Source organism: Azolla caroliniana, unplaced genomic scaffold (assembly GCF_043228905.1).
Source record: "Azolla caroliniana isolate FFs.n. ecotype wild unplaced genomic scaffold, voAzoCaro1.0.p SCAF_8, whole genome shotgun sequence".
Classification (NCBI taxonomy): domain Eukaryota; kingdom Viridiplantae; phylum Streptophyta; class Polypodiopsida; order Salviniales; family Salviniaceae; genus Azolla; species Azolla caroliniana.
Window position 1 is genome coordinate 19,227,893 of NW_028230443.1, and position 16,736 is coordinate 19,244,628.

The window sequence follows — 16,736 nt, forward strand, 5'->3', positions numbered from 1 at the left end:
TTTTTTTAAAGTAAACGGTTCGGTTTTGACCCTCTCAAACCAAACCAAACCAAACTGTTGCCAATTGATTGTCATCATCATCTTATCATCTTGTATGTATGTATGTATATGTGTATGTATGCATGTAAGTATGTTTAGGGTTTAGAGTTTTAGGGTATATTTGTATGTACATATGTAACACATTTTTCTGAGAAGAACTCTATAAAGAAATGCCAGTCTTCGAGGCTTGTATGGCCCCGTTTTCCTTTCGGTATCTTGGCTATGCTAAGAAGAAGAAGCCGGTGCCGGGAAGGAAGGAAGAAAGCTATATACATTAACCTCTTTCTAGAGGTTCGAATCGCCTCTAACTGAGAAAGAAACAAGTGAGATGCACTTACTGGCATTAAGTGCTGAAGTTGAAGCTCAATTCTAAAATGTACCAGGAGGTTGACTGAAAGGGTTATTTGAGAAAGAAAAGAATAGTTCGACAGCATTTTAAGATAGATTTTGTTTTTGCCCCATGTAGAAGGTGAGACCTCTTGTTTATGGACATTCCGTGATCATTGAAGAATGATTAGGGTTAATTATGGCATAGAAGAGGAGTTTAGGTGTGTGGGTATAAAGAGGAAAGTAAATGTACTTTCAAGAATTGCATGAAAATTGATGTGTATTTTAATAAATATTTCTTAAACTTATATTGATATGATTGGCCAATCAAAGATTGATTGGTCTCGTGTGTAATCTCTATAGATGGTGGTGCGTGCTATTGATTAGTTGAAGCACTTTGAGGCCAAAAGATTTAGGTGGAATCTTTGCAATTACCATCAATTCTTGCACTTTTTTTGCTTAAGAACCTCAATAGATAAGACTTAGACAGGGAATAGATAACACTTAGGATGCATTTTGCTACTTGAAAATCTACTTGAGGAGAATCTGATTGCATTAAATCAGAGAGTATTGTTGATTTAGCTCAGCCCAATTGTTGAAAGTCCCAAAGATAGAATGGGCAATTCCGAGCATGCATGAACTACCAGAAGCTCAATGCAGCCACAATATTTGATCCATTTCCACTATTCTCAATATGGTGATCAGTGTGAAATGTACAGCTTCCTGAACAGGTTCACCAGCTACAATCAAGTCAAGTTCACATGGCTCTGAAAAAACAGGAGAAGACTGCGTTCCTCACCGAGGCCATAATGATGTTTGGGTTGAAAAAGGCCATGATGACCTTCGAATTCAGCCTTCATGCAAGCATTCTTGGACATAGTTGCAGTGTTTGGGCAAATGAGTGACCACCTATGATAGTGAACATAGTGTCTGTAAAAGTGGCGCGCGGCTTGGTTCAGCCTCAACCCCACAAACTGCACACTGATGGTGTCTGGCTGCAACTTAAGTTTCGATCGATGTCTTACTTGTATTTTCTATTTAGGTAAGCCATAGGAAGACAAAGATTAACATCTCCAAAAAAGGAGCTAATTTATTTGGGAGTTACATCCGTAGGGCCCCTTTTTTCTCGAAAATCTGCATTGACAACTACAACCTCATCGAGTTATACAATGCTTGGAACATTCGAGAGAATGTGTGCATGCCATCTTTCGAGAGCCATTCATGAAACTATCACCATCTTAGTCACATCTCACCTTCATATAGGTCACACATTTGGGAAACCAATCTTGATGTAAAGAGGAAAAAGATGCCCTATTATCAATTCCTACATATATCAACTTCTTTTTCAGCACAAAGGCTGCTCATCTATCACTGCAGTATGACAAGATGGATGCCAACCTCACAAGGGTTGACGATAGACATACAGACATACACCACTTATGTATGGATTCTTATAGACTTCATGAAATATAATTATCCTCTCTGATAGGGTTTTGGACTTCTTCATATCACTGATAAACTTGGAAGTACATGTCCACTATGTGCTCTTACATTTTTCCTGGTCTCCAGAGCTTCAAATACAATCTTTGATAATGTAATTTTTACTTCACATATTCGTGAAGACTGCATCATTTTGTATCTCTCTGAACCATGCCAACACTGCATAACAAAGATACTTGGAAACTAAGGCATTCAATACAATACTCCCCATAGAAATTTTGTTGTCGACTAATGTCCAGCAACTACAATTGTCTGTTCTATCAACCAGATAAAAAGATTAAAATTCCCAAAAGAATTCATCGTGGTACAATTCTCACAACTGCATCTTCCGCCTCAAAAACTCTGTGAATAAAGTTCTCATTTTTCTAGACTCGTCATGTCCACACATGTAGACAATGATTCACCTTTGAGCAGATCAAGTTTAACAGTAAAAGACTGACATTTCTCATATCAACAACCAATCCAATTAGATAAACCACCATAAACCATCAAAGCTTCAATTCTATCTGCCTCTCTTTGCATCCCAGCAGCTGCATATATATTTGCCATGCAAATGTATGCAGCACCACATTTTTCATCCAACTGTATGGACTGTTCAAAAGCCCATCTTCCAAATTCCACGTTCCTCCATTTCCTACAAGCACCCAATATACTCCGGAATACACGAAGATGGGCAGAATATGGACACTTTTTAAGCCATGCCTTTGCCTTGTCAAAGTATCCTGCTCGGCCAAATAGATCAATCATACAGATGTAGTGTTCTAGTGTGGGCGTCAGACAATATACAACACACATTTCATCAAAAAACTTTTCACCATCCCTCACTAGACCTCCATGACTGCATGCTGACAGTAGACCAATGAAGGTAACCAAATTTGGCACAACACCGTCTGCCCTCATTCTCCTATATTGGTCTAAAGCCACATTACCTTGACCTGACTGAGCATATCCAGTGATCAAAGTATTCCAGGACATGATATTCTGCTCTGGAAGTTCTGCAAACACTTCTTGTGCTTTCTCCATTGCACCACACTTGGAATACATGTCCACCAAAGCAGTGCCAAGAATTACATTTTTCTCGACTAACCCTTGCTCTCTTATCTTGGCATCTATCTCTTCCCCAATCTCTAGAGACCCCACAATGCCACATGCTTTCAAAACATAGATATAAGTTATCACATTTGGGCACACTCCCACATCCTTCATTTCTTGGAACAATTTCAGTGCTTCATCACCAAGACCATGTTGAGCATATCCAGTGATCAAGGCAGTCCAAGAGACAACATCTCGTACTGGAAGTTCCATAAACACTTCTTGTGCTTTGTCCAGCACACCACACTTGGAATACATATCCACCAACGCATTGCCAATCACAACATCCTTCTCCAATAGCCCTTTCTTTCTGATTTCAGCATTGATATCTTCTCCAATCTCTAGAGATCCCACAAGACTGCAAGCTTTCAAAATGCTGATATATGTCACTGCATCTGGAGAGACATTGTCAGTTTGCATCTGCTCGAAGGATTTTAATGCTTCAGCACCAAGACCATTTTGGGCATATCCAGAGATCATGGCATTCCAAGATATCAGATTCTGCTCTTGAAGATTGTCAAACACTTCTTGTGCGTTCTGAATTTCACCACATTTCGAATACATATCTACCAATGCACTGCCAAGCATGATGCTCTTCTGCAGTAACCCTTTCTTTCTAATCTCAGCATCTATTTCTTTCCCAATCACTAAAGATCCTACCAACCCACAAGCTTTCAACGTCGAGACATAAGTTATCTCAGTTGGAGAGATTCCCGTATCTTTCATTTGTCTAAAGCATTTCAATGCTTGATCACCAAGTCCATTTTGGGTATATCCAGTGATAAGGGCACTCCAAGTTACAACATTCCGCTCTGGAAGCTCATCAAACAACTTTTGAGCTTTTTCTAACGCACCACATTTACAATACATGTCTAACAATGCAGTGCTGAGCCTGACATCTTTCTCCAACAGCCCTTTCCTTCTAGTTTCTGCATCTATCTTTTCCCCAATCTCTAGAGACCCCATGAGGCTACAAGCTTTCAAAATCCAGATATAAGTTATTGCATCCGGACAAACTTCCATATTTTTCATTTGTTTGAAGCATCTCACCGCTTCATTACAAAGCCCGTTTTGGATATATCCGGCAATAAGGGCATTCCAAGACCCAGCATTCCTCTCAGGCAGCTGCTCAAACACTTCTTGTGCCTTCTTCAATGCACCACACTTAGAATACATGTCTACTAATGCATTGCCAAGCACAATGTCTTTCCGCAATAGCCCTTCCTTTCTAATTTCTGTATTGATTTCTTCCCCAATCTCTAGCGATCTCACAATGCCACAGGACTTCAAAACGCAAGCATACGTTCTCGCATCTGGGCATACTCCCGCATTTTGCATATGACGGAAGCATTTCAATGCTTCATCACCTAGACCATTTTGGGCATATCCAGAAATAAGGGCATTCCAAGATACAACATTCCTCTCTGGAAGCTCATCGAACACTTCTCGTGCTTTTTCAAGCATGCCACACTTGGAATACATATCCACCAGTGCAGTGCCAAGCACTACATTCTTATGTAATAATCCTTGCTTTCTGATCTCTGCATCTATATTTTCTCCAACATCTAGAGATCCCACAATACCGCAAGCTTTCAGTACACAAACATAAGTTACTTCATTGGGAGCGACTCCATCATTCTTCATTTCTATGAAGCATTTCAAAGCTTCATCACCAAGTTCATTTTGCGCATATCCAGTAATCAAGGCACTCCAAGCGACAACATTCCGTTCCAGGAGCTTCTCAAACACACCTCTCGCGTCATCCATTGAACCACATTTTCCGTATGTTGTAATCAAGGAAGTGGCAATATAAGCATCCTTGGCAATCAGGTTTTTCTTAAGAACCTCATCATGCATTCGGCGTGCTTCATTTAGATTCTTTTCTTTCCCATACAACTGTATCAGATTCAAAGCCCTAATTTGATCACGAAACTGAGCTCTTCGAAGCTCCTCGTCCTCATCATTGCGCGTATTATGGCCGACGGAATCTAGAAAGCCGAGATCTGTCAACTTCTCTTTGACGCAAGGGGGATTGTGCCAGCCATTGATCCATAGAGGCTTCTTTGTTCGTTTATGCCTGAAGTCTGGGGAGGTTGGAGATCTCTATGATGGAAGGGGAGGGGAGGGGGAGCCAAGGTGGTTAGGGTTTAAAAGAAACAGGGGAAATGCTCAGAGAAAAGAAGGAAGGCGATGGATGCGTTACCTTATCGGCTCGATTGTCCCAGAACTTGGAAGGATCGATGAAGAACTCATCCCACAAGGCACTGGTCTCAGGAGAGAGAGCCATCACTATTTCCATTCACATGCATCCTGACCTTTAAATAGAGACCATGGATCAATTATTAGCTTAGAACTGTAACATTCATTCATCTACGGTTCGGTTTGAGCCGAGTCGAACCGCGAAACTGCAGCTTGACGGTTTTAACGGTTCGTTTTCAGGTTCAAGTTTTTGTAAACGGTTCGATTTCGGTATTGAGGGTTTACCAGTTTGGTTCGCTTGAGCATTTATTGGTTTAAATTTGTAAACAGTTTGATTTCGGTCCAGTTCGGTATTGGGGGTTTACTGGTTTGGTTTGGTTCGCTTGAGCATTTATTGGTTTTTATTTGTAAACGGTTCGATTTCGGTTCGGTTCGGTATTGGGGGTTTACCGGTTTGGTTCGCTTGAGCATTTATTGGTTTAAATGGTTTGAAACCATGGTTCAAACTCTTTGAAGGTTTAGGATTGACACTCGATAATTTTCTTAAATATATTTTTGAAAATTTTCAACCTAATTTTGAAATATTGAAAATTTTAATAATTTTGAATTTTGAATTTTCACCTAACTTAAAAACCAAAACCGAATCGTGAAACCGCGGTTTTAACGGTTTGAAGGTTGGAAAGTCTCTAAAACCGTTTGGTTTGAGCTTGAATTTTTTGTAACAGTTCAAACGGTTTCATGTTTCAATTTAAAAAATGGTTTGAGTTTGACACTCTTGAACCGAACTAAACCCAACTGATACCAGTTGCTACTTAGAAGGTTGTTTGTTTGTTTGTGTGTGTGTGTGTGTGTCTTGAAAGTTGAAACTACATACATACATGGTTACCCACACAAGCACACACATTCAATCATTTCCAATGACCACCACACTTGTGTCTCTTAGGGCACCCATAGCGTACTACACAGGACAACCACATCTCTAGTTATAGCTTCAATGAACTCCTTGTCATAGCCTAAAATGGGTTCTCATTTCGTTGTATGTGAATGGCTACCTTAAATCGACATGTTCAAGTAGTGAAAATGGTTCTTCGCTGGAGCTTTTTTTCTTTTTTTTTAAAGATTTTCTTCAATAGTATTAAGAACAAAACGCTCGAAGGCTACAACTTGAACTTAACTACCAAGGAGGTTACAACTTTTCTTATACAATGATGTAAAATACAAGGATGTTTACATTTGTTGATATTCAAGAAAGAGTCCATGGAAGTCAATATTGCCATTGAGGCTCTTGAGTTGACATTGTAAACAGGGGCACCTTTTTCCATAACTGAAGAAGCTTTTTCTTGTCCGCTGGAGCTTTACTCTCAAATGATGCGAGTTTTGGCACTAATGGTCAGTTGTGTCGATTGCTTTGTGTGGCAATTCGTTGCAAGGGTGGTTTACTTCATTGACCTACCAAGGATTTGAGATGGCAATTGTTGTGGTGCGGTGCACGTTTAAGGATGCCATTATCGAGTCAGGCCCGTCATTCGGGGGCATTATGTTTGTTTGCTTCTTGTAAATCTGCACAATGCCTTGACTAAAACTATCAAACCGACCTCAAGCATGCGAGTCTACCCATCAAGTTTAAGCATGTCATTAAGCAGAGGAAAAGAAACTAGCAAGGATTTCCCTAGTAGCCACGAGAGAAACAAGAAGAGCCTAGCTTGAAAATTGTGAGGCCTTGTTGTGCAAATTTTAGTATGGAGAGGCATCCTCTATGACAAGCGGAGCCCGAGTCCCTTGGAAACAAACATCAGAGAGGGTGAGATTCTCATCGACCATGGCCCTTGTTGCTCCACGAGGCACGATCGATGAGTCAGGTTATTTTGGAATGGAACCCTAAGTGGGTGGTAAATCCCATCCAAGGCTAAATACATGCAAGAGATTGATTGCGAACAAATATCGCAAGGGGAAGATGTAAAGGACTTTGAAAAGAGAGTTAAAGAATGCTTGAAATTGTTGGGAGGGAAGCGAATAGAGGTCGGTTGATCCCGATTCCATGGTATACAAACAACTAGCCACCCCTGCCTTAGACCTTCTCTGTGCTTTCTTATCCTTTTCTTCTCACCTCCATCATTATGGACAATGCCCTAGTTTATAGAAGCTCGGAATCATGGCCAAGCCATGTGCATGGGCATGTTATAATTAGTTGCGTAGTCCTAGGAGTCCACAAGGCAAAGATTGTAACTCTTCAATTCCTAGATGGCCATGCAATCAACCATATTCTAGATTGTTGCGCTAATAGACCTAAGTAAATGGTTCCATGCTCTTCACATGTGATTCCCTTTCTTGTCTACATTGTTTTTGGTTCTCATTTGTGAAGGCCCACTAGCATGGCTATGATATGTGAAATGAGATCTCTTATGAGTATGTCTATAACATGTGATCATACATTGCTAGAGTCTTTTATAGCAAAGATATATCACGCTACCTTTTGATCAACCAAATAACTTGAAACGGGGTTATATACATTCACATTAGGTTTTGGAAAAGTTATTACGATTTTAATGGCATATGACATAAAGTCATGTTGTGGTTGCACTAATAGATTAACATATTTTCTTTCACAAGACCATCTCATGGAGATCCAAAGAGATTATTGTATTTTCAATTCCATTACCAAACCTTCATTTTAATATGATTTATATTTTTCGAGAATTAACTTATAAGCTCTAAAATTGATTATTTTGTTAAAAAAATGTGGTGGTTTTAAATGAATGAAATCAAGAGGAAATTAATGGCACTAAGAATGAGAGCTCTCTTTAGGGAATATGGCAAGGGCACACATTGATAGGTAGATTTGAAGGTCAAATATCACTTATGGGACAAAAATATATAGTGTTTTCATTCAATATATGTGAAGATGTGCAATAAGTCTCTATGTTCAAGAACTTTACGAATTAATGTTAAAATTGAGAATACATAATGTGGCTAAGAAAAATTTGGCCAAGGGTTGGGTTTGGTCAAAGATGTGTGGAAGCATAATCGAATGTGTTCAAAGGTAGAGCATTATATCAAAGTGTCATACTTAAAGTCCCAAACTTGTTCAAGGCAAATTTAATATGCCTAATCGACATCAAATGTGCTCTAACAACCCACCTCACATTGAAGCAAGTGTAAACTAAGCTATATGGAAACAATTGTTTGGATGATATACACAAGGATTGGCTCTAACATGATTTGATGTATACATTTTCCCATTTAGTGAAGAATATGGTTTTGGAGTTAGGTGCAACATATATAGTGTATTGTGTAAAGCATGAGCATCTACACTTTCCCCTTTTTATGGTACATTGGTGCTTCAAAAATGTCTCATTCATATAAGAATCTATTAATGCAATACGAAGCAAGTGTGTTGCATCCCATATTCCAAACCATTATTTTATATATTTTATTTATCCCAAGAACACAAAAAATTTCTTTTATGCACCTTTTAGCTTTCCCATTAAATTGTGATTCAAAGAAGTCAGTATGAAGATTTTTTTGAACCTTGAGCATGTCCTTAACAACCATTTCTATGACCAAATATCGATAGAAAACAATCTCATCTCAATGAGTAGGTATGGCTTTACTTTCTTTACTTGGAGAAATTTTGCAAGAAAATGTTGTTGGACAACTATAAAGCCTTTCTAAGCAGACTTAGGGATGCTTCGACCCCATACTTCAACCCCATATGCATAAACTAAATAGAGTCGATGAGCCTCGACTTAAAAGTTTTTCCATGCACCGAGTGACAATTTGTGTCGTGATCCAAAATACACTGGAACAGTAACACATCAATCACACTTCAAATTGTGTTTCCTGCACTTAAAACCATTACAACAAGCCCGTAAGGATATGCCATTTGCAATAAGCATTCCACTACTATTGCACATTGGTAGAAGTAACACATTCTAAAACTATTGAGCTTCAAGGACACACGGATAAAATTGGGTTTTGGGTTTTGGGTTCTCAAAGGTCAAATGAGACCTATAGAATAAAAATGCAACAAGTTTACATTGAAAAGGAAAGCTTGTGATACAATTATCAAAAGACACAACCAACCATATAAAAAAGTAGAATGGATTACGGTTGCATTACGAAATCCCTTTGCATAACATACAACCTTTAGAGCAGATTGGAAATTGATGTTTGAATATTTCAGACAATCAGTCTTCCACATACAAGATGATGGGGACTCATCATAGAATATATTATGGCAGAAAACCAGTCCATAAGCAGCTTCCAAAAACCTTGAAATAATGATATATGCCCCCAATGTTTGCTAATAATACGTGAGAGATGTTAAGCTAGAAAAATAGAGAACCACTGCAATCAATTGACTTTATTCTTTAGATTAAATTTGCCCACTGCCTGTTGTGCTTAGTTGAATTTTAACCTTGAGCCCCATAGGGTGAAATAAAATGCTCATACATTGATACACATTCCAATTGAGTCATTGATATTTCATTGATCTCCTAGACCCCCGTGGCATATAATCGGGTCCATTCTTTAGCTGCAAAAGAAACCACAAGGAATTAAAATCCCTGTGATTACATTCTGCTCTTGCATATTTGATATTCACTGTAATTCCCTCCTTGTTCTTACAGACCCACCTTATTCTTGCATATTTACTATGGCTTGTAATGTGGTACTTGTTGCTTAAGAACCAACATTCAACAAGCTCTGTCTACCATATTAAACTTGAAAAAATTACCCATAACTATTACCTGTTTCCACAGCTTCAGTTTCATTACTCTTCCAATGTTTTGCTATGTTTTCAGAAAGAGGATCATCTGGATTTGGGACACTTAAGAGTGCTTGAATACTGCAAAATGAAGTTTCATAATTCAGGTCAAATCATTTAGGGTACACCAGATATTAGGCATATAGCATCAGCAAGTAAAATTCAAGAACCTCAAAAGGACGGTTCGAATTTGAAGTGCAGGACTCCATTTATCTTTCAGAATATCTAGGCAAATGCGACCCAACTGTATACACGGTTGTTTAAGCTGTGTGGCTTGGCTATGCAATTTTCACACATAATTTTATTAGTTTTAAAAAAGAGGTACCTTATCAATGTTTGGATGATATATCTTAGTCAAGAACCTGACCTGCAATTGAAAAAAGATTTGAGATGAAACAATAAACTAAAACAATAATACATGGTGTTTCACATAACATTACAGCTTTAAATTTTGAAAACATGCCATGCTGAGATATATGTTGCCTTCTCAGGCATCCCAATTGTTTTCCTACTCTCAATTTCCTTTCTGGGAGGATGGCAAGGCAACGCTGAACAGAGCCCTATATTGAGCGCTTCTTCCCTAAGTACTTGCCTATGTCCTCTTGTGCACCTCCTGGGCTGATTGGAGGATACAAGGGAAGAATAGAAATAGGAGGTAATCACAGTGTGTCACATCAGAAAATTAACACAAAAAATTAGCACACAGTTGATAAACAAAGAATTACTGCCAATCAAAACAATACTACATAATGTTTTCTCTATCAGTCAACCACCCCCACTTACAACTGCACCACTCGGTGGCTTAAATCGGTCAGCTATTTTAGCTTTAATGATTTAATTGTTAAACAACCTTCCAGTCTAATTAAGCATTCCTAGTTTTCCCACGAATTTACAATTGTGTCCTGACGTCTGTTACACACCCACTGGACAGCCAACACACATGATCTCGAGCAACACTCTACCATCCATTATCTCCCTTAAGCCTTCTCTTAAATTCATACTAAAAATCCTAAGTATTTTGATCCTGTTTAAGTGGAATTCTTTGGATGGATTTTACTGAAACTAGAATATCTTTGTCATGCTATTTCTAGATAGCTACATTACATGATTCTGCCGATGGTAATGCTTTTTTGTTGCATAAAATGAATGATACTCAAAAACTAAAACTAAGTTGCCGATGTAGAACAAAAGCAAAAGTGGCCTTCAAGAGAACACATTTTTCTAGTCAGGCATAAATGATATATATAAGGATAGATCCACATATCTCGAAGAACAAAAACAAGAGTTTACAATGGATGAAGGCTTTATGCGCAAATGAAGAGTGATGTTTCGTGTGAAGTTGCTGCAATACATACATCAAAACTGATGCATCAAAACAGACATTGGTAAGACATGCCTCCATTCACAGACAATGCCCATTAACCACGTCACCACTGGAGCTACAATTTAACCATAATAGTAGATGATGTTGAGCTTTATTAATTAAAAGGTTTTCCAAATTCAGTGAGAAATGAACATGTGGAGAAAACAGATAGGCTGGTCACACGTGGAGACTATAAAAATCAACAAGCTTGTATACTTTGAAGTACTCTAAGAGCAATAAATGGAGGTGAGATCATCTTGCACCAGGAAGATACATGTTGGTCTAAGGATAGAAATCTGGATCACACATGGAGACAATGAGAAAATCAACAGGCTTGTATCCTTTGAAGTACTCTACAAGCATTAAGTGGAAGCGAGATCATCTTGCACCAGGTAGATACATCCGTCTAAGGATAAAAACTTCAGATTTCACAACTCAAAACACAAGTCAAAATATGAAACCAAAGGCACAGTTCCATGATCTAGGTCAAAGTATTACGTTGAAAATAAAGTAATTAAAACAGTGGAAAGATGTCATTAAAGTTTTTAAGAAAACCTTGGGTGCAGCCATAGGATACTCTTCAGGCAAGAAGAGCTCAAGCTTGAAAACTCCACCTATAAAAAAACACAAAATATAGCATAATGAGCGGAAATTTAAGGCATCTTGTTCTGTCCCTTCTTCAATGAGAAGCTGAGGGCATATCTCTATCGCCTCAAAAGGTACATAATAGTTTAGTACAATGAGAAGATCTTTCTATTTACCATAAGATTCAAATGGATGATAATTCTGCTATCATAGATCACTTTGGCCTTTTGATGGCGTTAATATAACAGATCATTTTCATTCTCTCTCTCTCTTTGATAAGCTGAGAGCATATGCATTAAAGAAACATAATGAGAATACCCTCTCTAGTTATATGCATAATGTTTGTGCATCATATACCAAATAAGACCACACTCTACTATCATCATCTTTGACTAAATATATCATCATCATCACTGAACATAGCAAAGGGCCCGGTTTCGGCTCAAACCGAACCGAACCGTTAAACCATGTCTTAACGGTTTATTGGTTCAAAGATAAATAAACAATTTGGTTCGGTTCAGTTCAGTTTTGATTCCATGGTTTAGGGGTTTAGTGGCTTATCGGTTTTGGTTTATGTGGTTCGGTTTAAAGGTTTATTGGTTTCAAAATTCTCCTAAATTTTCACCTCTAGGCTCTAACTTTCAACTTTTAATTTTAAACACTAGTTTTAACTTATTAAATTTTATATGCATTATATGTAGAGTCTCCTTTTGATTTATGATGATCAAAGTTATGATAAGTATGATGACCAAATTTATGATAAGTATGATGACCAAATTTATAATAAGTATAATGACCAAATTTATGATAAGTATGATGACCAAATTTATAAAAGTATAACGACCAAATTTATGATAAGTATGATGACCAAATTTATAATAAGTATAACGACCAAATTTATGATAAGTATGATGACCAAATTTATAATAAGTATAACGACCAAATTTATGATGATTTTCTCACACAAATTCATAATAAGTATGATAATCAATATCTATCAAAAATGGTTTGGTTTGGTTTTGATTTATGATAAACCGGTTTGGTTGGTTCTAAATTTTTTGTAAACAGTTTGGTTTCTCCTATCTTTTAAATGGTTCGGTTTAAATGGCTTCATAAATTTTAAATAGTTTGGTTTGGTTTTTATTATGAATAAATGGTTTGGTTTGGTTTCAAGGCCAAGCCCATTGCTAACTGACTACACGTAATATTAATTCGATACATAAAGGGAACTCCTTGTACTTGTAAATTCTCAATGAGGCTTGTAAAAGAAGTTCATTTTACTTTATTTCTTTCTCTATCGATCTGAAATCATCAATCTCTCAAGCTAAAAAGTTCATATTACATTAGTATAGAATAACGATCCTTCAGAACCAACAAACGGCCAAACAAAACATCATGGAAAACATCTATCAAAGCGAGGGTTTCAAAACCATGTAGTTATCTACAAGAGAATGAGCCCAAGGCCAGATCCTAGAAACCTTGCACGTTTCCTAATAGGAGGCACATACACCACAATGGATTACATCCAAAGAAACACGGGAAGCCCCCAAAACCATTAACACCCTCCCATCCAAACCCTGCCAACCACGTTTACCTTGCCAAAACTATGCCAGCAACATGCTACCACTGTCACCAACTTCAGCACCATTCACCAACATGAACTTCACCCATAATCTAGCAGAAACTTGCAGTCAGCACATCATGGACTACCATTTAGACAAGCACAATCCTTGATTCTCCCACTTCACAATACTCCACTGGAGTCCATTACCTCTACATTCAACACTATCCCACACATACCTTAAGATGATGCTTATAGGTGGAAATGCCTCAAAAGGCAACCTTCAAGTCTTAGACATTGTTTGATGACATATCTGAGCGCCCCAACAGTCAACATTAGTCTCAGACCCATTATCCACAACTATGGCATTATTATGCAAAGAGCGTGTATTATACCCATAACCAGCCTACCATACCCCAGCCATCAAAGACTCGACCCACTACCTCCACTCTCTTCAACATGAATGATCATCCAAAACAAGACTACAAGTTGAACATCCCATATACATGGCAAGCACACTAGCCCCCAGTCCAAGATGATAGAAGGAGAAATTATTGTCCCTTGCTCTATGGCAACTCTATGCAACAAAAGACTTGGATTACACTGTGGGTCTCTTCCCACAAAATATGGACAATTACAATTATCATTCAGAAGCTTCTCAAAGGACACATTCATACAAAGAGAGTAAGATACATAGTAACGTACATGACCCATATTAATCACAAGGCAATAGGCACACTCAGAGTTTCCACACATCAGTTAGAGATTCAAGCTGAAGAGCACTTGCAATACCTAGGACCATAGGAATTTGCAAGTTATTTCAAAGAGAGGTGAAGAGCAAGGAATACTTTGTATGCCATTCCCAGCCTCCAAACATCATAGAGAAGTAACGCATTCTTCATGAAGTACACCACCGTTCTGCATGGAGTTGACCTGTCACGTTGACTCAAGGCTAGCTCTATCTTTAGCAGCATAGGTAACTGCTTCCATAGGACCCCACAACAATGTCCCAAGGAGTCCCCATTGAGTGAGCAGAGGAATGTTAACAGAGACCAGGAGTACCAGGATACGTTGTACATCGACCATACCAGTACCAGATCATGGAGATCATTGCCCATCATATCGAAGCTTGTCCAAGGACACCAAAATGCAGTTGTTATAATTCATTCCTTGCCTCTTTCCACCACAACAAACAACATCAGACCCTCATGTCCCCTCAGAATCACTCATTACTCTATACATAGTAGGTACACACTTCATGCTTGCAACACACCCTCAAGAAGTATTACCAACTGTAACCCCACCTTCTGAATTATTATCATCATCATCAATCTTTAGAAAACCTACAGCTTTCATTTTATCGGTGTGGATAGCCAAAAGCTAACCATATCTGGAAGTATGGATTTGCTTCATACACCAATTTCGACCTCTATAGCGTACACAATAATATTCTCTTTCTATCTCTATCTCTCTGCCAAAATCTGCAGTCTCTATTTTCAAAATTTATCAATAGAAAAACCACAGCACCAAGGGTCACAAATCAATTCCACCCACACAGTGCATGGAAATGTTACACTCTAGTCCCATAGGTCACATATGACCGCCGAGGAACCTCTATAGCGTACACAATAATATTCTCTTTCTATCTCTATCTCTCTGCCAAAAACTGCAGTCTCTATTTTCAAAATTTATCAATAGAAAAACCACAGCACCAGGGGTCACAAATCAATTCCACCCACACAGTGCATGGAAATGTTACACTCTAGTCCCATAGGTCACATATGACCGCCGAGGAACCTCTATAGCGTACACAATAATATTCTCTTTCTATCTCTATCTCTCAGCCAAAATCTGCATTCTCTATTTTCAAAATTTATCAATAGAAAAACCACAGCACCAAGGGTCACAAATCAATTCCACCCACATAGTGCATGGAAATGTTACACTCTAGTCCCATAGGTCACATATGACCACCGAGGATTCCTCGATAGTAAAATATATCTCTCTCCCTCTCTCTAACATACACACACCAAAACGGTCATATAATTACAAGTGAGTACCCTCGTAAGGAGACTGTGCAGGTCCAAGAATCATGACATTGAAGTAGCGCAGATTATCTTCTGATGGAGAAGCACTGATCCCAGGAGCTACAATTAAAAATCGTCCCAAACCAGAACAAGCAAACACTTGAGATCGGGATTTCAGACCAGGCAACTATTTCACTAGATCAATGTATAAAATCAAAGAAGAATCTTGAAATATGTTTACCTGGTTCACTGAGCAATCTCTGAGTTTCCTGGAAAAGGATAATAGGTAAGATTAAGGAAGAAAGAATTTACAAGCAAAACACCAGCATTAGGCACAAGAAAATGACATGAAAGAGAAGAATAATCTGCGATCAAGTACAGATGCAACGAGAACATCAAGTAGTAACAAGAAAGAAAATATTGACAGAAAAAGGAAAGATTTACCTTTCAACAATAACATACACAAGCAGGAATGATCAATAGAGAACAAGAAAAGATGAGAGAAGAAAGGTTTGCCTTCGACCACAACAGTTACACAAAGCATCATCAACACGAGCGAGAAAAGGAGCAGAAACGAACAGATTTTCCTTCGATCATAGCAGTCGTAAGAAAGTATCATCAACGCGAACAATGAAAAGGAACAGAGAAGGGAAAGGGGGGATGTGAATACCTTGATGATACGGCGAGGAAGATTGCTACTGGCAGACATAGTTCTGAGCAGAGAGGCAGAGAGAGGGGGGGGGGGGGGGGGGGGTAGTAACTGTGATTAGGGTTTCTGGGGGAGGTAAATTAGGTTTAGGGTTTGCTTAGAAGACAATCTTCTGGTTCACACTCTCTCTGTGATATAATTTACTAAAGTCTCTCTCTCTCTTCATGTTTCTGTCTCTGTGATTTTATTTATTTATTACTTCAAACAAAAATATTAAATAAAAATTATTTATTAATATGTACAAAAATACACTCTCATCCCCACTGAATAAAAGAGAGTGTGTGTGTGTGTGGTGTGTGTGTGTGTGTTTATTTCAACAAACAATGAGAGTAGTAGTACTTTTTGTAAATTCCGAGAATACCCCTCCCTCCTCCCCTTCTCACTTGGCAAGTTGGCCCTCATACCACCAATAACATAACATAACAGAACCTAACCTATCTTCATGCTTCTTCGGTAGCGGCCCGGCTCCATGGGTTTCGTATGTCTCACTTGTTGTCCTAGGCAAACTTAACATGAGGGAGAGAGAGAGAGAGCGATAATCACCAGTATTGTAGAATCTCACTTGTTGT

General features: G+C 38.4%; 2 protein-coding genes across 3 annotated transcripts; both read right to left on the reverse strand.

The window, feature by feature from the left end:
- Positions 1-1,584: 1,584 nt before the first annotated feature.
- LOC147861262 (pentatricopeptide repeat-containing protein At2g33680-like) lies at positions 1,585-5,268 on the reverse strand. The gene is made up of 2 exons (XM_087323505.1): positions 5,162-5,268; positions 1,585-5,061 (listed from the first exon to the last, which is right to left on the reverse strand). The coding sequence occupies exons 1-2, from the start codon at positions 5,255-5,257 to the stop codon at positions 2,317-2,319; spliced, it is 2,841 nt and encodes a 946-aa protein (XP_087179631.1). The 5' UTR covers positions 5,258-5,268; the 3' UTR covers positions 1,585-2,316.
- A 4,043-nt stretch (positions 5,269-9,311) lies between these two features.
- Positions 9,312-16,329, reverse strand: LOC147861263 (ubiquitin-conjugating enzyme E2 36). 2 transcript variants are annotated; one of them, XM_087323661.1, is made up of 9 exons: positions 16,220-16,329; positions 16,129-16,171; positions 15,700-15,727; positions 15,492-15,578; positions 11,841-11,899; positions 10,248-10,289; positions 10,093-10,166; positions 9,906-10,003; positions 9,312-9,691 (listed from the first exon to the last, which is right to left on the reverse strand). In XM_087323661.1, exons 2-9 carry the CDS (start codon positions 16,165-16,167, stop codon positions 9,654-9,656), a joined length of 465 nt encoding a protein of 154 aa, XP_087179787.1. In that variant the 5' UTR covers positions 16,168-16,171; positions 16,220-16,329; the 3' UTR covers positions 9,312-9,653. The 2 variants fall into 2 exon arrangements, with proteins under 2 accessions (XP_087179787.1, XP_087179786.1); XM_087323660.1 differs by having other exon boundaries at positions 16,129-16,222.
- Positions 16,330-16,736: the final 407 nt, after the last annotated feature.